The sequence below is a fragment of the Sylvia atricapilla genome, chromosome 5 (assembly GCF_009819655.1).
Source record: "Sylvia atricapilla isolate bSylAtr1 chromosome 5, bSylAtr1.pri, whole genome shotgun sequence".
NCBI classification, from domain to species: Eukaryota; Metazoa; Chordata; class Aves; order Passeriformes; family Sylviidae; genus Sylvia; species Sylvia atricapilla.
In genome coordinates this window covers 66,729,707-66,752,662 of record NC_089144.1, presented here as the reverse complement: position 1 = coordinate 66,752,662, position 22,956 = coordinate 66,729,707, and the positions used below count along the sequence as shown (strand labels likewise).

At 42.5% G+C, this 22,956-nt stretch overlaps 1 protein-coding gene across 1 annotated transcript in view; it reads right to left on the bottom strand.

Moving 5' to 3' along the window:
* The window catches only part of LOC136361771 (synapsin-3-like), a 169,515-nt gene that overhangs the window by 30,351 nt on the left and 116,208 nt on the right, over positions 1-22,956 (bottom strand). Inside the window, exon 6 of the mRNA XM_066319910.1 lies at positions 3,162-3,224. Coding sequence (XP_066176007.1) covers positions 3,162-3,224 — 63 coding nt within the window. The remainder of the gene's footprint in view (positions 1-3,161; positions 3,225-22,956) is intronic.

Here is a 22,956-nt window from a genome sequence, read left to right as displayed (position 1 = left end):
TTCTTATCCTGAATAATAGCTGTTCTTCTCCCAGGCTAAAGACAATTGTGTTGACCCACCCTTAAGAGGAAGTCAATAGCCTATTTTGTACAAGTCCTAATGTGGTTATTTTTCATTTGAGCTTCGAGGATTTTTTGTTCAGCCCTCTGATTAAAAATGTGGTGAGTGAATTTTGTGAAAATTATGTCAAAACAAACAATATGTGAAAATAAAAGTTGATTATAATTATGCTCCTTCTAGCAATTATTTCAAAATAATAAACACTCAGCACTTACACTGCCAAGAACATTATGAACATGAATTAGCAATAAGTATCAGGTAATTATTATAATTTCTCTAGTCTGTAACACAGAGAAACTGAAGAAAACTGTGAAATGACACAAATCTCCCTGAAAGCAGATGGTGGAACTCTTTGGGGAAGAGGCATTTTCTGCATCCAGAATTCTTCTGTCTCCTGGCCACTACCTCAGACAAATAAAGAATAACAGTGCCTGGACTTCCCATCTTTGCTCATTCTTGTACATGTTGGAGCCTCCCATTACACGTGATTTTATCATAAATAACAACAACAACAAAAAAAGTAAGTACTTCCTTGACAATTTCTTTTGGGAATAACATTGTAACCTGAATGCTCATGTCCTTTAAGGCACCAGTTACAGGTACAAATACATGGCTCACTACCTTGGCATCATTTGTTGCAGTAAGTATTATTTTAATACTTATGTGTACTTTGGCTAACACATTGGTTATTCTATCCTATGTTTCTCCAGTCACTGGTTTAGTACAAGACGTGACCTGATGCAGGTGCTTTAACATTTACTTTGTTCCACACATCAAACAAAGAGCATCTTTTAATATTATGTATATTTTAGATAGCTAAAGACCTGCTATTTCCTGCTATCATCTCTACTTCTGAAGACCAGTGCAAGGAAATAATTTAGTTCTCTCTAATCTCACTGGTTATTGCTTTTGCATTATGATGGTTAAAAATGCCATGTCTCCTGGGAACTTCCCTCTTCTGCATTACTTTATTGTAGGTTTGATATTTTTATCAATGGGCGTTACTTTTGTTGTAGAATACGCATAATTCCGTTTCTCTGTATTTCTCCTGATATTTTCTGTGGTTTCTTTTGTCAGTCCTGCTTAGGTTTGAACCCTAATGTTTCAAAAAAAGCATGAAACAAATTCTTGTTACTTGTTTTTTAAACCAACTGATGTATTCTTTATTTTATCTTTCTCTCTTTTCGTTCTGTGCAATGAAATGCAGTGAGCCTGAAGAGAGAAAATTTAATCAGTCTCAACTTTCCTTCAGGCTGCTTGTATCTGGAGAAAGGCCCAAACTAAAACCAAAAGGTCAACAACCCTTCCTTCCTGTACCTTTCCCAGCTACTGAACAGAGCAGTGTTGAAACTCTGTGCCCAGATGCACATCCAGACTTTGCTAGTAGTCACTAATTTCATAATGGACTAAAGTAAACTTGGCCTCAGACCAATTCTTTCTTCTAAGATGCTGGCTGTTAGCCTATCTTTATTTATCTGGAATGACTTCCTACATACCCTCCTTGTGCCTCTGAGTACAATTGTGCCAGGAATCCGAATAGAAACTCTCTTCCTCCTTAACTTGTGACACACAAATAAACTTAATTAAAGAATAAAATGGAAGGGAAAGTATGGGGTGGAAAAAGATCTGGTGTGTGGTGCAGAAGACAAAAGCTAAATGCTTTGCTGAGAGTTTAGTCTGGAAATGCTGTTAAGATTGGAGTAATTTTCTCTGATTCTGCCCTCATTTCTCCAGCCAGTAAGGATCCTTGGTGCATGAGACACATGAAGCCCTCCCTGCATTACAGGTGAAATGGCAGAGCAGTCAGAGACATGCAGGCTAGCAGGGTCTCAAGGCAGAGGTTTTCCTCCTGGTTTGTCCTGGTTGGTTTTTTGCTAATGAAATCCTTCCTAGGAACAAGTTAGTGGCTCTCTACAAGCACCTCTAGGCTGTCTGCACACACTAATTCAATGACACCTCTGCCTGCTTAACATAGGCAACACCAATATATTAACCAACATTTCCTGCTTATTTATATGTTTCTTCCTTGATGCTGGAAGCCAGCTCCACCACTGGAACAGGGATCTGTGCCCACTTCCTCCCCAGCTACCATCCAGACCGGGGAACATTGCAACCAAAGCAAGAAAGATTATTAGATCTTCCATGTGCAATCCAGCAAGCCAGAAAGGGCTTCTGTTTCCAGAGCACAAGCAAACAAACTGTACCGAGTTTAAATTTGGTGTAGCTATATATATTTTTCAGGCAAAGTGTGAGGCCAGGAGAAGGTCTGTCTGCTCTAGGGAGGCACTGCAACAGGCGTATCAGTTCCGAAGTTCACGTACCACTCATTTGGATTTAGAGACAATACCTCGATTTTGTGGTTCTGAACAAATCAAGTTTTAGACAGATAGGAGAAGAGATCTTTTGAAAAGATATATGCAAGAAAGAGGAGACTCAAGTGCAGCAGGAATGTGCTGGTGATGTCTCACTGAAAGGGGAGCCCAGTCACCCCACGAAACAGGGGCTGCTAATTCACTGGGGGAATAAAGATCCCAGAGAGCCTGGGAAAAACAAACAGGTCCTTCTGGGTAGTGAACTGTTTTTCAGGATTCCTTGGCAGGCAACCAGCCACTCTGCTTTGTAAGGTCTTGTTCTTCCTTGCAAGGAGGAAAAAAATAACTGCAGGGCTCCTGTTTTTTGAATAAGGTCATCATAATGCACTCAAGAAGCCCAGTGCCACAACTCCTCATTGTGAGCACTATGGGGTGTAGCTGCACTTTACAGGTGCTTGAATAAACAACACCACCACTTTCAGGAGAAGAGAAGATGTATAAAAGACAAGCCTAATGACTTCAGCCCAGTCAGCTTTCCCCCCATGTTTCACCAACCCCCCTTCCCTCATCCCAGACAGCCTCCAACCCAATCCCACTGCCTGTCTCCAAGTGCGTGACAGCGGAAAAAGGCCTTTTCTCCCACAGGAACAGCCAGTGGGACCCAGATAGCTTGTGGGGAGGTTTAACCCCTTGGCTGGCTGGTCACGTGCCATGGGTAATCACAGAAATGCTATGCCACATATGTATCTGCTTCCATATATATATATATATATGTTTTCTTTTACTTACCTTCCCCATTCCAGCATGAGCATGTCCCAGCTTGACCACTACGGGAAAACTTGGTGTTGCGAGCTGAAAAACAAAAGAAGGACCATTTCATTAGGGATTTTTTTTTCCCCAGCCTCTGTTTGTGGAATAATTTTCTTTTATTTAGTATCTATTAACCCTTTTCTGGATGCTGTAAACTGGATGATAGAAAGGCCAAATAAAGTTTGTCTGGATGGTAGGGCACTGAAAAAATAGTTCTTTACTGGATTCCATATGATTGAAAATGGAGGCCTGGCAGAATTCCTTTGATCTGACACACTTCTGCTGTGTGATAGCAGTTTTCCAACCCTGTACATAAGGATTTGTGTACACCCATATGCATGCAAAACACTGTTGCACTTCCAAGCTTGAGTAAGTGAACACTTTCAGATGCTGAAAACATCTGAATGGTGAGAAAGACAAGGGTTGTTTGTTCTTTTCCACACGGACTGCTGTGGCCTTAATAGTGATGCATTCCTCCCATCCACAGGAAGGGTGAGGAGACAAGGAGAGTAGGAGGTGGAGCCAACCCTTAGGTGGAACTCACAGAGTCCATCTATTCATAAAGCCTGTTCTTCTCTACCTTTAGGGGTGGGTATAGTGAATCAAAGAAAACAAAGAAGGATTGGAGTCAGCAACAAAAATAGAAAAAAAGTCATATGTTGGCCCTGGCTTGTGTGGTCTTTCCCTTGGGAAGGGTCCTGCCACCCAAGGCATACAAGGTCATCTTAGAGCATATGTGGGATTTTACTTGAAGAACTTACTCTCTGCCTTTTCTTCTCCAGTTTTATGCTCATGCAAGGATTCACTAGGAATGATCGACTCAGAGCTGGGTGGCTGTGTTGGTAGAAGTGCACATGTCAGGAGTAAGTAGGATATATGTACCACATTTTCCCTATGTACTGGTTTGTCCATTTCTGCACCTCTGTTTGGCATCCCTGTGACCTTCATCTTGCCTTGTGCTCATGATTCTTGTGATCCAAATGCTATTTGTTCAATATATAGCTGGTTATTTTTATTACATATTCCGTTTCCTTTAAAGACACTTTTATCTTAAGTACCCCAAGCGATGAGCTCTATTCATTAAACAGTTAACATAGAGATCTGGCAAAGTGAGGCAGTTGAATTTGGATGGATAAATGGGTCTCCTATTTATTTAACTTTGAGAATAGATAAACAACTTGTTCTTGTGCTAATTACCAATTGTCTGTACGGACAGGCAGGCACTACGCCCTAAAGATAGAATGGTGCTGCAGTCTCCATCTGTGGCAGGTCACTATAAATAACAAAATTAGTAATGAACACTGATATGTTTTGCTATTCAGCTACTTATATAAAGAAATGTCACAAGAGAGGGGAACAGTGAGTGCATCATGTCCTCAAGCAGCCTGTGTTGCTTTCTTCAGGCAGAAAGCTGAAGAAAGATCTTCTTCAGACCACAGAAGGGCACAATAAATCACAGTCCTGGCACAGGCAGGGACCAGCACTACTGCTTCAGAGGAAGAGGCAAGAAACTGATAGGTGGCCATGCTGACGTCAAATGGTTAAGTATATGTCCAGGCACCTGAGTTTGTACTCTATTTCACCTTTTCCTTTTTAATTCATTGTAAGAGCCTGAAATTTAATTTATGCTAGCATAAATGAATCAATTGGAGGACTGCACCTGCGGCTTACTCAAGATAGGGCTCTGGATGGACCATGCCAGGCCTTTAATGCTGGAAGATGAAAGGCAACCTAGTAGATGAGGCACCCACCTGCTCAGGCTCTGGGAGATGTGGCTTGCTTCCCAGCTCTCTCATCTCTGCCCCATGCACACTGTTTGAGCCAAAGTGCTTGCAAGCCCTGGCCTCTGTTCCCTGTTTGGGAGCAGAGGCAGCAGCTGTTCCTATGGAGCAGGAAAAACAAACTGCATGCTGTGAGCCTGCCTGATACCCTGGCAAGGAGGCCAGAGAAGTGTGAGGGATAGATAATGCTCTATCACCAGTTCAAAGCAGACAGAGGCAGGAAGCAATGTCTCTGCTACCCTGTTTTTTGTCCTCTGCCTATAATGTTGCTGAGAGAGCCCGCTTGGGCATGGGGCCTGGGAGTGGGAAGCATCTGTTTTCCTGTATACATGCAAAGAAACTTTGAGATCCAGTAAACAACCCAAGTTTACTGTTAGTCTGGAAAATACCACCGGCAATGACAACGTGCTGCACAACCTTCTCCCCTTTTCTTTGCTTCTTGGAAACATGAGCTCAGCTTTCTTACGAAGGCTTGGTCTCATCCCACGCCAGAGGTGACCAGCTGGTGTCAGAGCATGCTGGGGTCACATGCAGCTTGGCTTAGGCATAGCACCTGGGGCTTGAGGTGAGACACGTACAGACTGTGAACATATGGTAGCCTTGCTGGGAAAGCTATGGCTTTTGTATTTCCAGAGAAATGCTGGTACATGGTTAGCCAGGAATCTGCCTCTGAAAATCCACCAGAGTTCCATGTACATGAACCTGCCTTACGGAGGAACCGACAAGAGAGCATGGCACACACACAGAGCTGCATTACATAATGAGTTTATCTAGTGACAGTGGAGTGCCCTTAGTCTGTGCTGAAGTTAAGTGTAATCAAAAGCTCTCCATAGTCCACAGAACTAAAGCAACCAGAGTCCACAACCACCCACTGGAAAGCCCTTGCTGAAGTGATGGAAGTGGTTGAATGCCACTACAGTCAACAGGGAGCTCTCCAGCTTCCACCAGAGTCTTGCAGGGACTCAAGTCCCATTTTTGTTGCTAATAAGGTGGCCAGCCAACACACTTGGCAAGCACCCAGATGGACAGGAAAGCCAAAATAGGGGAGAATCTATTATACACATAACTCTGATGCAATTCACTCACAAACACGGTGAGAAATTCTGTGGGTGGCCAAAGCCACCACAAGGGCAGACCCCTGATGAGTATTTATACATGCTGAGTCATAAATTTCCCAGGAAAGAAGATTATTACAATCAGAGAATACCACCACATTTTAATAAGAAAAGCTTGTTTTTACTGAAATCATGCAAAGACATATGTCTGTGTCTTTCTATGTGTCACAAGGGCTCTTCTCGGAAAAATCGTGAAAAACACTTTGATCATTTTAAAATGTGCATGACCTGTTGACAGGACCATTATAGATGAGGTTGCCAGGTTTTTGGATGGGACTGTGGTGCCGCAGCTAGCTCAGTGATCCTATGCAGGGTGTTGGTTCATACGCATAATTCAACTCTTTGAATTAAAATCTTACAAATGCATTCCCAGAGATTGTGGCGAAGCCTTGAAGTGCCAAGGATTACACAAATGTCTAGAGCTTGGTGTATGTCTAGAGCTTGGTGTATGTCAAAGAGCAGTTTGAATCCCAAACTAGGAACTCATTCATGTCTTTGGTAGTAGTGAAGGGTGAGTTATGGAAGTTATTTCCAACTTAATACACAGATGGCCTGAAGTGTACCATTTCGGCCCGATTTTCAGGGCTCTGCTCTGTGTGTAGTGTCACTGAAATGATGACATTGCAGTTTATCAGTTTTGGCAGTGGGGTGTAAAATGAGCGCTGGTATGCACACATTAGCCCTTATTTGAAAACACGTGGCTGTCAACTGTGACACTTTCCCCTTTACCTCCTGCCCCTCCTTTCCAACAAATACTAAGGGCTTCAGTACTTGTAAATTTTTGAATATTTTCTCTATTCTTTACTGGTGGAGCAGTAGAACAGCGTTGGATCTATATTGATCTGAAGGAAGGAATCTTAGGCAGTGTTCAAAGCCAGGTTGGACAAGGCCTTGAGCAACTTGGTTTAGTGGGAGATGTCCCTGAACATGGCAGTAGAGATGATAAATCATCTTTAAGGTCCCTTCCAACCCCTTAACATTTGATGATTCTATGAAACTTGATCTAACAGATAATTACAATGCTTTTGACTCTTCTATTTCACTGAGACCCTCAAGAGAGATGCTGATTTTAAGTTTGTGATTTTTTTGTACTGTCCTCTATTCCATTAAAAAAGCAGAATGTCTCTTTTGATTTCCTTCTGTTATGTGCAGTTTTGTGCATTAGTTCACATTATCTAGCTCATTTTATACAATGAACTTTCAGTTTCTCCTACTATTCTTTCTTCTGCAAAACCCTTCCAATAAATGCTAAAATGAATAGTACAGGCTGCAATTACATCATGGTTAATATTAGGAGGTATTTGGGATGGTGGGAGATGGAGTCATTAAAACTTTTGTCTCTTGGCATCGGCATCGTATTACCATAGCATCCAGTGTTTTCAGCCAGGCCAGAAGGCCCCATAGCACAAGGTATTGTAATTTTGCCTTCACCCTTCCCCCAGAAGTAATATTCTGAATTTTTCTTTTATACTCTAAACCTGATTTTTATGTTTATATAGCTGCTTTCACTTGTATGATGACAAAGGCTGTTTTGGGTGGGTACCTAATGGATGATGGCAATGTTATTCACGCACTTGAGACCTAAATGTTGGAAGTGATGTGCGTGGCACTTCCCTGGTGTCAATTAAGTTAAAGGAGCTGTGAACATATAATTTCCTGTAAAAGCAAGCAAGCTGATTCAAACCCACAGGAAAATAATGATGTCATGACATGACGTCATTGTGTTTATGGAACTATCTTACTAAAAACTTGAGCTGAAGATCAGCACCAGTTTCCTGCCAGCCTTGCCAGGCATGGCAAGATCAGGGCTGCATGTGATATGGTTTCCTGTAAGACACGCACCTGTGTGTCGATTACCGTATTTTAATTAGAGCACAATGAATAAAAAAGATCATTATCTGGGGAAAGAGGGCCTCAAGACAGCTTTCAAGACAGCTGAAGTAAATCCTGAGTAGGAGTAGGTATCTGCAAAGGTCCCAGGAGGAAGGAGGAGATAGGGGGGTATGATCAGAAGAGCAATGAGATGCATGTAACGGGAGGAGTTCCACGACAGCTGGATCTCAACAGCATTACACAGGTGGGGTATGAAGCAGTGAGGCAGTTATGGATGAAATGGCAGCAGGGTGGTAAAAAAAAATTCCTTTGATTCTCCCATTGTTTTTAAAAAGCACAACAAAAGAGAAAAAAAAAATCCAAACCCAACAGCAGCATGTCCCCACATCTTTGAGTAAACAAACCACAAACCAATGTTTCAGGGCTCCTAACACTTGCTGTGGTTAGAATGGGTCATGGAAGTGACTAAAAAGGGGTAAGCACAAACCGGAACATTTCATCATTGATTCCGCCTCCAATATTACTTAACTTCTTTATTTGAGACAGGATGTATTTGGGTTCCCCTAGTGGAGAATAGGAATGTGAGCATTTGATATCCTCATTCCTTTGGAGCTTCAAGTGTGAGAATTATATGAACCTATCCAGACAAGCAGATGCTCAGCAAAAAAACCCAAAATGCAGTATGTGGTGCTCGTATTCATACACATATCTAGCAGTTCTGGTAAATAAATCTTCATTACCACATATCAAATCACAAGCAGGTTTTTTAAAGGTTCTATGACTACATAAGAAATTTCTATAATTCCTTAATGCATGACTTTCAGTTAGCTATTTTGCAGTGGTGCCCATAAGGAAGCTTATTATCTTTCTTTTTTTTGCTAGGAAAGTGAATAGAAAGTGAATACATTCTCCTAACTCCTTATGTTGAGAAACTGTCCAAATATTTTTTGTGGGATGCAGTGAAGGAGAAGAAGAAACTCTTGAGTTTCCCTTTCCTCCTCACCTGAATTGTGTGCCTTTTGCTGCATTTTTCTCTAATTAGAAAATTCCATCCTCCACGTAAACGCATTGTGAAGGAAGAGGTGGTGAACGCCTGTTGTTAACTGTAGCATCTAAGCTGTGATAAAAGATATAAGAAGGAGACAGAGGGAAAATAAAATGCTTTATGAATTTATGCCGGAGTCTTCAAAGCCATTGCTCTTCTAAGAATCCCTGAGGTTCAGTAGATACTAGCCAACAAATCTCTCTTCACTTGGCAGGCTTGACTGTCCCATTTTTTTGGGAAAACTCTGAATTCTCACTGATTTCAAAATGGGCAGCATGGGGTTTCTTTGGAGAGAACAAACTTCCCTGAACTTCACCGTGGAAAATAACCTTTTGCAACAATTCTCACTGAAGTCACCCAGTTACTGCTGATCTCTATAATCTCATCACACACTCTGCTGCAGGTACTTTTCTCTCACCAAATGGCAAAGTGCATATGGTTCTTACCCTGACTTTTACACACATTGAAGCTGTGTGCCTCGACTGCAAAGCTGGGAGGCCCCCACATGACTCCAAATACTTAGTTGTGATTTCACAACCTTCTGTAGCACATCGGAGAGTGGTGCATTTATGTCAGTGTAAAATGAGAAGCAGGTCCTGAGCTTATTAGTACATTCACTGGGAAATATCTGCCCGCCACAGAAATGGCTCCAAAGTTTTCTTATAAACCTCATGCCCTTGTAAGTGCCAACGACTTGGCTGGCATTGCCATGTCAGATGCTGGCATGAACAATGAGCCATGGGTGCTGCCTGGTACAGGCAATGGGATATTGGAACATTAGAAATACTCTTTGGGTTCCTGAAAGCTCTTGGGCAATGAATCATCACCTCCTTCCTTCTTGCCATTCTTCAGCACTGAAAGCTATAGAAATAGCAGCACAGAGGACCAGGCAGTCACAGTCAGACTTCTTTGAAAGATGCATTTTTAATACTTTTTAAAAAGCACAGTTAATAATCTTGATTAAGGCCTCAGGAGGGACTTTGGACATAAAGGATTGTGGGAAGTATCACCCTGCAGCTGGCATCTTATGCCACATCTATACAAGTGAATAGAGCAATGGCATAGCAAGGACATTGGCCTTGATTTGCTTATACTGTTAAATTGTTAGACCAATCCCTGGCATATTCTGTCACAAGATGAATAAGCTTCTCCCAAGCAATTCCCAAGCATAACATGGAACCATCCTAAGTCTGCAGACATGCCCCACAGGACACTGGGGGCTGGAAGTGCTTGACAGCACAGCTGTGGTTGGGCCATGAGAGCTGCTGGAGAATGAGCCTGGCACTGTATGCTTTGCTGCTGTTAATATAGCCTCTGCCTGCTTTACTGGGTTGAGCAGGAGAGGAGTTCTTATCTTGCATGATGTGTTATCTTTGCTCCCACATTAGTGTTTCATTTTGGTTGAACACACGTAGCCAGATGACATACCGTTCATTCCCGTATGACAGTTTCCACTGACTACCTTTTTCAGACTGAATTCACCATGGGTCCTTTTTGGCTTACAGACAGAGATATTTACACCACATTGCTTTTGCCCACTGACCTGGAAAGTTAGGTATTCTCAAACATGAGAAATGTTTGACCTATGGGCTCAGTTTGTTCTGTTTTACAGCTAGATCATATTTTCAGCTTTTTGAGCCCTTAGGATTGTGCAGGACTTCAAATACTTTGCTAATGTGGTCTCTGGAGTGAAATACACATTCCCCCCCTCCCCCTTTTTGTGCTCTGGGACATAAATGTGGGGACTAAATCCTGTTCCATTGATTTACCTGCTCCTTCGGCTGCACATGGAGCTAAACACTGGCAACAGGTCTTAACCCTGAATTTGTTGTGCTGTCTTTTTTAGGCACCTAGAGCAGGTGGGAGCCAGGTATGAGCTCTGTTCTTCCTACATCCTCATTCTTGTGCTTCACAGTTTCAAGCTTTTTTCTCCAGATAAAAATCTTCTGTGTTTATCCAGACTAATTTTTGGCTCATGTCGGAGACGCTGAGGACATGAAAGGCAGCCATTGTATCCTATGTTTGAATCAGCTCTGTGTCTTTTGAGATTTCTTGAGAACTTTCAAATTACATGTTTTCAGTAGGAGCCAAAAACTGTAGGAAGGGCTGTATTTCACAATCTCTCCAAATTCAGCAATTGCTTGGGAAAGAGAATGAGGTCCCAGGGGGAAAATTTTGTATTTTGAAAGGTGGAAATATCATGTTTCAATGATTCAGTGAATGAGTACTAATTAACTTCTTCCCTAACCCAAATGAGACATGGAATGCTTTCAAACTGCAAAAGGGAATTTTTTGTGACATGCATTTAATTTCTCCATGTTTCATTCTTGAGGATTTTGGAGATATCCAAAACCTTCAAACCTCTCGAGAGATGAGAAATACATTTTCCTACCCAGGCTTCAAGGGCATGGGTCCACACTGGCACCACTTGGGTATTTGTCTCCTGCTTGTGTCTCATTCTATAAGAAAAGATACAATCCTGCTCCACCTGTTTGCTAAACCCGCTAGAGCTCTCAATGAAGTGGAAGAAACTGTGGGTGACCCTTGCTCCTAATTGTCTACAAACTCAGTGCTGAGAGACAACCTAGTTTGATATTTGGAGTAAAAAGCAGAAGGAAGATCAAGCAGGCTCCACACAGGACACAGGCAGAGTTGTTTTCAGCTGGAACTGGCTTCTGTTTACATCTTTCCCAGCTGTAGCAAGGAAAGGGTTCCTGAAGTGAAAGCATTGAGATGAAGACAGAAGAAACCACTGTGTGGATCAGCCTTTTTCATCTCACAACCACCACCTCGGCCAGTGGCATTTTTCCCCTGCTGAGCACACACTGATGTACCACAGGCTGCAACAGCCAGGAATGGTGAGAAGCAGGAAGCAGAGAAATTCCTTTTGGAGTGACACATAGACCCTCTTCTTTACCTTGGGCAAGCCTGGAGTGGGAAAGGATGCTGTGGTCTCTGTGAGCCCACTCCTGTTTGTCTAGAGAGAAAGGGTTCACCTTTTACTGGAAAAAGAGGTGGAGACCTGAGCTGATTTCATCTCTGAGGCAGTATCTCCACTTCTCCGGGATAAATGAGACAAATGTGAGTGAGTTGGTCCACGCCCAGTACAGGAAGGTGTTTGTTTTTTTCCCAGGCACAGTACTGAGGCTATCCAGGTAGGATTTTGGAATGCGGGCAGAAACCCACATGGAGGTAACTGGGGATGTGCCCAAAAGAAAGGCACTGGGTTCAGCAGAGGAGCTCATGCCAGGCACTCTGGTTGGAGGTAGAACCAGGCACAGCCAAAGTCTCAAACTAGTCTGGAAAGATGGGTTTCTTTAAAAACTTGTTTCTTTAATACATTTCTACCTCTTTTCTTCCCATCAAACTTCATGCCATTAAATTATTTTCAGAGCTAGTTGCTGAAGTCTTCTATTGTGGTCACGGCTTTCATTCTCATGGAGGTATTGCCAGCATCTCAGTAATGCAGCAGCTGAACTTCTCTGCAGAGTTTCTGTGCTGCACAAGCTGCTGCTATCAAAATACACTAACCAAATTTCAGAGGAGCAGGAGTACCTTTTAAACAACAACAACAAACATTTGCATAGACAAAGAAAATAGTTTGCTTTCTCAAAGAAGATAAATCACACCTTAACTGTTTAGGCTTATATAAAAAGCTGTAAAGCAGAGTTAATATGTAAAAAATGAGGTTCAAATGGGAGAAGCCAAATGGACTTTTCAATTTTTTCTTGGTTTTGTTCCTTTAGTTGTGAAATCAAAGAGAGTTTTGTGTACACTTATCCTTGCAGACATCTCAACTGATTAGTTTTCATCCACCAGTTGTGGGTGGGACAATAAAGAAAATATTCAAAACTTCCCATGCAGAAGTGGCTTGGCTAATTCCATCCTCAGAGAGTAGCAGGTGTCCATGCTATGTATCTGTGCACTTTTGGACTTCACTACAAAGAATCTCTGATACTGGGCCTTGAGGACAGAGTGCTATTTCATATGCATTTTGTAGACAGCCCTAATTAGTTAAATTAGTTTGTCTGCATCATAAATGTAAAGAAACGCACATTGGATTTGTCTCTAATTGTGGCATTGCTCTGGTGATGGGTTGCAGACTTCCTTTTTTTTTTAACTTTCTCATTAGTACTTAGCTTTAGGCATTTGTGAGAAACCACAGCCTCCTAAAGCTCCTACTCCTAACCTCTTAATTTTGACTCACGAAGTTTTAATGGATGAACAGAAGGCAAAGAAAGCCTTTGGTTTTCATATCATTCAGCAAACCTCCAGCTGGCACTGGCATTGTTTGGGGACCCTTGTGGGGATGAAAGTAAACTCTGTACAGATGTGGCCTCTTCTGAGACTGCCCTTTGAGGCCTGTTGATTCTCAGAACAAAAAGCACATGAGGAGGGTGACTGGCAGGGGATTTCCATTGAGTGCTCTAAGTGAAATTATTTTAAACTGATCCTGCACCACACAGGGCCAATGATAGTCCTTGGTGGAAAGGGGTTCCCAAAAGCACAAATGCTGCTCTGATCCTCTGCACAGAGCAAATTTTTCCATAACCTCAGTGGGACACTGTGTGGAGATTCTCTGGACTGATAGGCTCATGAAGCACATCATGATAACATTCCAGCCCCTACCAGTTTGGAGCTGGAAAATGTAGGGCTGGATGAATGCGGCAAAAAAAGCTACATGTAGATAGCCTGTGCAGGGAGAGTTTGGGTGTTTCTGTTCCCAGACCTTTCTGGGGAGGGAGCATGGGGTTGGCCTACATGGACCTGGCTGCTGCTGTGTATTTTTGGACCTCAGGCTCCACCTGTGAGAAGTTAATGGAATGAAGCCATCTGGTTGGGGATCTCTGTGCCTGCTGTGAAGACGCGCTCACAGGGCGCTAATGACAAATCCTGTCCTTTCTTCCCAAACCCTCACACAGGGAGTTTATGAGGCATGGTATGTGAACCCTGCCCCACGGAAGGATTAACCAGCTCTCCCAAACTGGGAGTGGTAAATGGGATCCCTCCTGAAACGAATCCCACTATGAGTACAAGCACTGATTAAATTGAGGCTTTGGATGGTAAAACTGTAAGCGGGGCAGGAAATTTGATTACATCCATCAATCCAGCTGTCTGACTTCATGAGGCTGATGCTGTCCTGAGCTCATCACTGCAGCAGCACAGCATTGCACACGTAAGGGCTGGAGCCCTGGCCACACCGAGTGCAAAGGGAGTCGCTCATTCATTTTGATGAGGCCATGCTTTCTTTTGCAATATCTGGTAAAGAATGTTTATCTCAAATTCCTCTCCTACCCTGAGGTATTTTCACTTTTTTTATTGCTCAGTGATGTAACTTTTAAGCAACCCATATTAAGATGGCCTTTCATGCCCAAAGCTGAGGCTGACTGAGAGGCTGTGGCCATTCACCCAGCTTATGATGCAAGGTCCCAGGGGAACATGGACCAAAGCTGCCTTAAAGTGTCCCCACAGCAGGGGGAAGCAAGCTTTTTCAGGAATTTGGAGCAGTGCTGGGAAAGCTCAGAGAGAGGGGGAAGCCGCTGACCCCTTCCTCTCTCTTGTCTCTTCCCACACATCTGTGAGGTCTCAGACGAGGTCATTAAGGACAGGCTGGGACTCCTCCTTCTAGGGTGCCACATCATGCCACACCAGCACTGGCCTGCGACCTCAAACCTCATTTGCCCCAAAGTTTCCAGGTTGCCAAGTAATGCCAGGAGACATAAATGACTTCTATATGTGATTTCATTCTTTTAGGCCATAAGCTAATTGCTCTCTTGCACCACAATATATTCCAGCTGTTGGTCTTTATCTGTTTCTGGGTTTCTTCTGTCACTCTGGAGAGCGGGCAATTTAGAAATGGTTCCCACATTTCCTCTTTTACTTTAAAATAAACAAGAAAACAAAACACTCTCAGGCAAAATCTGCCTGCTCCTAACTGTAGTTCTCCATGTGAGAGGATCCAAGATCAAATTCTCTAAAATATTACCAATCAGAAAGCTTACTCTGCATTTGTTGATGAAGAGCAGAGCTTCTTTGGTGATGCTGCACAAACATAAGCCCAGACAGAACTGGGACAAGCTAAGATGTGCAGTATGTCACAAAGGCTGTTAATGTTTAACGTGATAAGACTTCTTGTCTAAGCTTACAAAATCTGGCTTGAGACTGAGGGAGAATAAGGACACTTCAGTTGTAAAATTTGGTGTAAACCTTCTGTGTCCCCACCAAAAGATGACATTATTTACATTGAATTTACTTTCTTAGATCTACTGGGCTAGTGGTACACAGAGAGCATGGAGAGCCAGAAATCAGATTTTCAGAGTTACAGCAATCCATGTGACAAGGGGATTAAACAGGTCCTTCTTCTCCAAGCACAGCCTTAAAACATTTCCCAACACCTAAGATAATTTTTAATGTGCTTTCAAGATATAAAACAGGTTTTAAAATTTTTCAACTGCAAATACGTTATAAAGGGAAGAGAAGATGCATAAGGAGTTGCCTGGTGAGGTGGGTGAACTTGGCAGTGAAATTCAAAGCTGACCTTTTCAAAGTATTAATCACTGGCTAAGCTAACATCTGGCTTGTAACTTCAACAGAAGACATGATGCTGAGTTTACAGAAAGAGTGAGCAGGAATTTTTCAGTGAATCAGCAGGAAGACAGAAATGGCTGTATGGAATAGGTGTGAGTTGTTAGGGAGCTGCCTAAATGGGATGAAATAGAGGCTATATGCTTTAATTCAGTGTCAGTGTTGCAGGAAGCAGATGCCCATGGAGATCCTTGGTTCCTACCACTATCCTTTGCTCGCAGCTTATTGATGGGAACCAACGACGTGAAGAATTAAATAGCCAGGTGCAAACTGAACCAGCTCTGAACCTCAGTGACCTCTATTTCAGCCTCATTAGTTTGCTCTGTCCTGGGAGTGTCAGCTGGTGGCCAGAACTTTTCTCCCAAGCAATAGCCAGCGAGAGAGGTCTGTGTTGCTCATGAGCATTAGAATGAGTATGTTGCATCACGCAGCTTAAAATGCATTTGGGCAAATATATCCAGCAACAAGGAGGGTAGATTTAAACTGTGCAGGAAATTTTTTTAAGGAATGGGGTATATAGTGACTTCAGATGACATTAAGAATGATCAATGCTACTGCTGTTCCTCACTGCTTCCTTTCTGTGAACACAACCATAAAAGCCAGCAGACAATGGATACTTTAGCCCTTCAGGTTGTGCTTGGGACAGGGGTTTTGCTTGCCACGTTGGCTATGGGAAGTGTGTCATTTAGTGGAAATCCATTCGGGGTGTGGGGCCAAAACCCAGCATGTATTTGGAAAGTAGTGCAACACTGGGGCTCCTCTTTTGCTGAGAGATAGCAGCCCAAGCCCAGGTAGCCAAGCAGTCAAAGCACTAGCACTCTGAGCTCACATTGTGAACCTCATGTTAGGTGTGTCTCATATTATGTCGAGTGAAGAAAGGAGTTTTAGTCTGTAGAAGTGTGCCAGCGCTGGGACTTTTTGCAGGTGGAAAGATCATAGGGCTGACCCTTTAACACTTCTCAGGGAGACAAAGGCAGCAAGAAGGGAGGAAGCCCCAGAGATATCATGGCCTTTTTTGGAGGTTTGTAGTGACTGCAGATGACAGTGAAATGCAGTCTGTCAGAGTGCTGTCAGGTGATAAAAGCATGATCTCATCATGCATTAGCTCCTGCTCACCCTCTTTACTGCAAATATAGCCCAAGTTCCCAGATTTGAGAAATAAGGGCTTAGATCTACAGTTCAATGGACTTGATCAGCATGAGAAAATGATTCAGCTAAAGCCAGCACTGACTGAAAACAGAGGATAACTGTTTTCCTCTGGTAACTGATACTTCAGTGCCGCCAGCTTAGGGCTGATGTCTTCAATGCACTAGGTATTGTACAAAAAATGCAAACATCCAGGAAAAACACAACTGGTGAATAAATAAGAAAGCAGATGAGTGCAGGTATAGCAGGAAGATGGTCAGCACAAATGAGTATACACCATGTTGTGACAGAAAAGAGTCACTGCTCCTAAACACTTACCTGGCTAGTCAGAGGTAGATCCTGGGGAAGTCCAGGAGTAGATGCTCCCAGTGTAAGCCATTCTGAGACTGATTATTTGACAGATGTGGAGATGGGAGGAAGCATAAGAGTGAAGCAGGTCCTTCAGCCATTCACACGACACTGAGTTTTCCCAGGAGTGTGCCAGCCAAGTGTGCTCAAGCCAGAGTTTCTGTCTCACCTAACCCACAGGCCTGGACCTGATCTGTAGTAACAGTTCTGATGAGTTTTCATCCTTAGCTTAGATGAAGTCTAAGGATGCAATGAAAGAACTAACCTCTTCTTGAAGGTGAGTTCTTAACTTGCACAATAAAAGGCTAGGATTTGGAAACCCACGGAGCAGTGCATTTCCACTGATGAAAACTCAGTTTTGAGCAGGATCTGACAGAGCTCTGACATGGCCTGTCTGGGTGTGGTGGAAAGTAGAGTTGTTCTCAAGTCCATGCATTGGGAAGAACTTGCAAGGTGTTTTTTTCTTGGAGACAAGATGACCGATTATCAATATGTGTGATTATAAATTAGAGTATATTATGCTGAATATTATGCAAAACACACCCCAATTCAAGCATTTGTAGGCAAAACAGAAATGATGAAGGGGAATTATCTTCATTTGTGGAATGAAGAACTGAAACACTGGGAGATTAAGTGACTTGCCATGAATCAAACAGGCAATCTGTGGCAGAGCCAAGAATAAAATCCAGATCCCACTGAAATAACTAACTAGGAACATGCTTCTCCATTGAATAGTTTAATTAACATAAATTAAGCAGCAAGTTGACTCAATGTGTTTTTAGTTTTACTTGTGTACTTCAGAGAACACAATAATTGCAGTTTATAATCTAAAAATAAACAAACACATATGTTTGTTAGAAAAACAACAGGCACACAGGAAAAATAATTTTTCCTTCTATTATATTTGAGTGGAGCCCTTCATTAGGACTAAAATTGTTATGTGAAGTGAAGGAAGAAGGCAAAGAACTCTCTCCTGTGCTGGTTCATTAGAATTAAAAATAAGCTTTCCTTTAGGTCTGTGCAGAGTGCCAGGGCTCTGTGTAAACAGGGAGTCAAAAGACTGATTCTTTAAGCACACATTCCATCAAATCCACCACATCCTCAGTCATCTCAGCAATCTGCAGAAGGCAAGAGGCAGAACTGAGAATTGGCTGGTACCTTTGCAAGAGCATTTGAAAAGGTCCAAAGATGTGAAGAGTCTGGAAAGCACCTGAGCTTTCTCATATGCTGAAAGGGAAGATAAGAGCAAAAAGGGCTACAGCAGCAAATCCCAGTCAAGGGGAAGATGTCTTTTAAACTCAGCAAGAAATCTGTCTAGCCTTTGAAGCTGGCTATGCCAGGCTTCATTCCCAGACAGCAGGGTGAGCATTCCTCTCTAAAATTAAGCCCCTGGCAATTGCTCCCCCCAAGAATAGGCATGTACTGAGTGCAGGAAAGCCACACGTGAGTGACAATAGGATTTAAAGAGCAAGAGAGACAGAAGAACTGATTTAGACTTCATGGGAACATTCATGGAGCCTTTACTACATACAAAACACTTGCATTGAATTAAGCTAAATCAGCATAAGGCAGCTGGAAAGTGATCAGTGAGGATGGCATTCCCAGGCAAACAAGAGATCATTTTGCAGGAGCTGCCTACCAGCCTAGAGCCACGTAGCCCAGGCCAGCACAGATTCATCATGAGGGTCAAAAGGCAGCAGCTCTTGTGGTAACCACTTTTGCAACGCATGATGCAAGCGCAGCCCATGTCTGCAGCTACACCCCTGCCAGAGCACAGCCACATCCCTCTGACAGGGAGCACTGGGCCTGAGGCAACCACCCCTGCCGATGGCAGTGGATCAGCTGGAGCTTGGTGCTGTGCTAGAAGGGTGATGTCCCTCCTTGGCAGCCCAGAGCACGTGTTGAACAACTGCAAGTCTCTTCCCAAAGCATGCAGACCAGCCTTCACTAACTTGGGCTCTCTCCTGCAACTCCTTTCCCACAGTTAAACTGAAACTAGAAAATTTGGCAGATCTCTGGCTTTTGTCTACAGAGCTGAAAAGGCACAACCCTCTCTTCCTGTGACATTGCTGCCAATAAGACACAAACCCTGCTTTGATTTTCACCGGGGTGATTTTACACGATTTTTTTTTTGTCTGTAAGGAATGTGAGGAAACTGTGAGTAATAATTGATGCACCCAGCATTATGTCTAAGATTGCCCTCTGAAGCAGACACTTGGCAAACTGGAACCTGGTAGCTCCATCCTTCCAGCCACTGCATCCCTTCCAGGAAAAACTGCCCCTGTTGCACTCTATTTTTCTTTCATGATCAAAACTTGAAGACATTTGAAGGTTACAGGTAGATCCCTTTCTTGTGCCCAGTTTTGTGTTACTTAAGCTGAAGAGTTGGGAGAGAGAAACTGAATAAAGCAGGTTTCTGTCCTACTCCTCCAATCTGTTACTTATCACCCAACATTAGACACCCATGAATCTCATTTTTAAATCTGCAGCAGCCAGTCTGGACAAAGTTTAATATCAGTAGAAATCAGTTGGAGGTTTCAGAGCCTGGTTTGTCAAAACTATCTGAGATAAATACTTCAGGCTGAGAATATCTGTTCCATAGTAATATCTGTACTCCTCCTCCCCACTGATGACAAAGACAGTGCCAGTTGACCAGGTCAAATATATACATTTACAGGATGCACGTGTGGATTTGGTTGAGTGAAATTGATTTTAGCTAATGCCCTGATGCCCACAGGTAAAAAAAAAAAAGCTAAGAAAATTCACTGAATGTAAGAGAAACCCTCACCTTACTGGAGCTAATGCTATCTGGGCATACGAAGGTTAACTTGAAACATTTAAAAAGGGCTTATTGTCTGCCAGCAGATGTTGGGTGCCACGGAAAAGGTTGAGCCTGGTTTGCTCTAAGATGCTGAGGAATGGTAATTGGAGTGACAGCATGTGGACACTGTGTCTTTGTGGCCTCCACTGCTCAGTGATTAACAGGAAATTATGACTCTTCAGATGAATGTCTCTACATCACTTACAGGTGGCTTTATTTTTGACAATAGCTGGCTCTGGATTACAGGATGCTTCTAATACTTTTGAATTTAGCCTGATATATGTGGCTCACCAGGATGCTGCAACATAGGAATTTGAAGAGTATGAAGTATATGAAGAGGAATTTGAGGCTTTCATGTAATGATAAAACATATGTCAATAAGCAGTAAGATAACCAGGGGTAAGGGTGGCAGAGTTTTGGATTGTCAGGGGTTTGAAAAGCCAAACTCCTTGATTTTGAGAAGCTGACTCTTTAGAAGACAGCAAACATATCTGGGAAGACATGGCTGAGAAAAAGCAGTCAAAATCTACTGGATGAGCCAGAGTTATTTCTGGGAAATGCCATTAAAAATTGCCAGCCAAAGGATATTACCTAATTCAGACTCAAAGCTACACAAGACACATACAGAGGATGCCATTGCAAGACAGGAGAGTGGCAGCAGAATGGAATATTGAGCATGGAGCTGCCTCACAAAGCTGCACACAGATCAACAAACACCACGAGTCAGGACAAGGACTTGTGTTTGGAAAAACCTTCCAGGACCACTGTAATTTCTCTCGCTGTCCAAGACACTGCCTAGCATGGACAAAGAGGACAAGAGCACCATGTTTGCAGGCAACACTTCATGGGAAGTGTTTAAAGGAAGATTAAAGCATTACCCTCTCAAAAGCAAAGGAAATGCAAGTGTCTTGAACATGACGCTGGTGCAAGATGAAATGTTGCCAGGAATGGGCATGTTATCATAGAAAGTAAAACTACAGGCAATTGACCATAAACAAATGAAGCTCAGCACTTAGTGTGGTGAGCTAATTCCTATTAGGGTTGTGACTAAACTCATGGGCAATTAGCAAATTGGAAGAAGTACAATTTATAATCACACCAAGAGAAAAAAAATTATCCACGAATAAAAACATGCCACTCCCTTAATTTCATTAAAGAGGGAACTCACCAAACAGGCAGAAGAACAAAACAATTGAAAAAGAATTAGAGGATACCTTCCAAGGGAAAGGGAACCTGTTAAGGCTTGTCACAATTACTGAAATCACAGGCCAGTCGAGTGAAAACTCCCATGGCATGGGAACAGTTGGTCAGCTGATGCAGCTTATGTTGGAGAAATGAGGTATTTATTTCTGAGGCAGCCTTACTAGACAGCCATAAAGTTGATCACAACCATTTATTGCTAGGTCTACTCACATGGCAAAGATAGTTGCCAACTCAGCACTGCAGTATTGGGATTCCCAATACCTCTGAGGGTCCAGCCCTTGCAGGAAATGGCTTATATCAATTATTGAGACGGCGTGATCGAGCGTGTCTTGAAAAAGCAAAAAGCTTTTAATAAGGAAAGAAAATAATACAAAAAGAGCATAAAGCCGTACACAGTATAGGGACAGATCCCATACACTTGCTACACCACCTCAAAAATGCACTGAGCTTTTTTGTTCTCTCTCTTTACTACTCAAGCGTTCAGGTGGGCTATTTGGCTCTTGGCCCAATGAAATCAGCAGCAGGCTTTGAGTTACATTTTCCAAGCCCAATCAATGCCTCTGTGCTGGCACTGAGCCAGTTACAATGAGAAGGGGACAGAACTTTCTAGTTAAAACTTCCTAAAATGTCTAAAGGTAAACTGAAACTCTCTCCTTACACAGAGATGGGGATGGGGAATGCTTTACTACAGTGTAGGTTTAGCAGATCTGAGTCTGTGATGAGACATTATAAGACATTTTATTCCTGGTCCAAATTTACACTCGGTACAACAGGTTGGTATAAGTATGACCAAAATGAGAAAAAATCCAGTGGAAAAGGATGTAGGGAAGGTAACTGTGACCTGCATTTAGCATTGCTACATTATAGGATTTTGCAGAAGATGAGTGGTTTGTCAGCTACACAGATGTCCTTCAGCAAAAATCTGAAGAGGTAAGAATGCCTAAAGTGTTAGAAAGTGTTCAAACTAAAGCCTGGCACCTCTACAAACAAACAGATTAGGTAGAACAAACTTACAAGAATTGAGGTCCTGGAACCATCCACTCCTTCATGAAAGCAAAGCAGACTATCTATTAAAAAAAAAAATGTATCTGGCATTCTGTGTTTTTGTTGGTGAAGGTGCATAGGCAGACCTGTATTTTGAAGGCAGAAACTGCCTTGATGATAGGCCAGTGTTATGCACAGATGGACTGAAAATCAGGCCCCAGTCAAATGCACCTCCTTCAGACATGATGGCTCTATAATTTCTGAACAACAGGCACAACTCATTCAATACTGCTGTTTACTGTCATTGAGTGTGAAGTACTGCATTAGCTGGCACTCAGGATAAGCATCTCTTGAAGTCAAAATAATTTTGTAATTACTTAGAAACTGTACTTTCGTCACAATACTGATTTGCCAAAAGATCACATATCACTCCAGTAGAACTTGGGAAAAGCAAACCAAAAAGGACTTGAAATGCAAGGTTTCAGCAATTCACAATTGCCTATCTCTTTGTGAAAAAATATCATCAAGATAGTATTTTCTAGTGGAAATGTCAAATGAAAGCAGGAGCATTTTAAGCACTAGGAGACGAATACATTTCCCTTAAATGCAGACGTTTTTCTTCATGAAAATGCATTAAAACAGTCAATTGACAATACTTTTTATGCAAAGCAAGTCTTTTGGGACATTGAAAACCATACTAGTAATTCTGTGATGGTCTATCTGCTGTCTGCTGTCAGACTTACAGCCTTTTGTGTTATCAGAAAAATGACAAATCAACAGCAGAGATCTAAGAGAAGCACCTATGAATATTCTGGGAATCTAAATGAAGCCAGCTACAACTATTAAAAATTGGAAAGTTAACTAGATCTCTGAGGTACTTAGATATCTACGGACCATGGTCTGGGCCTGAATG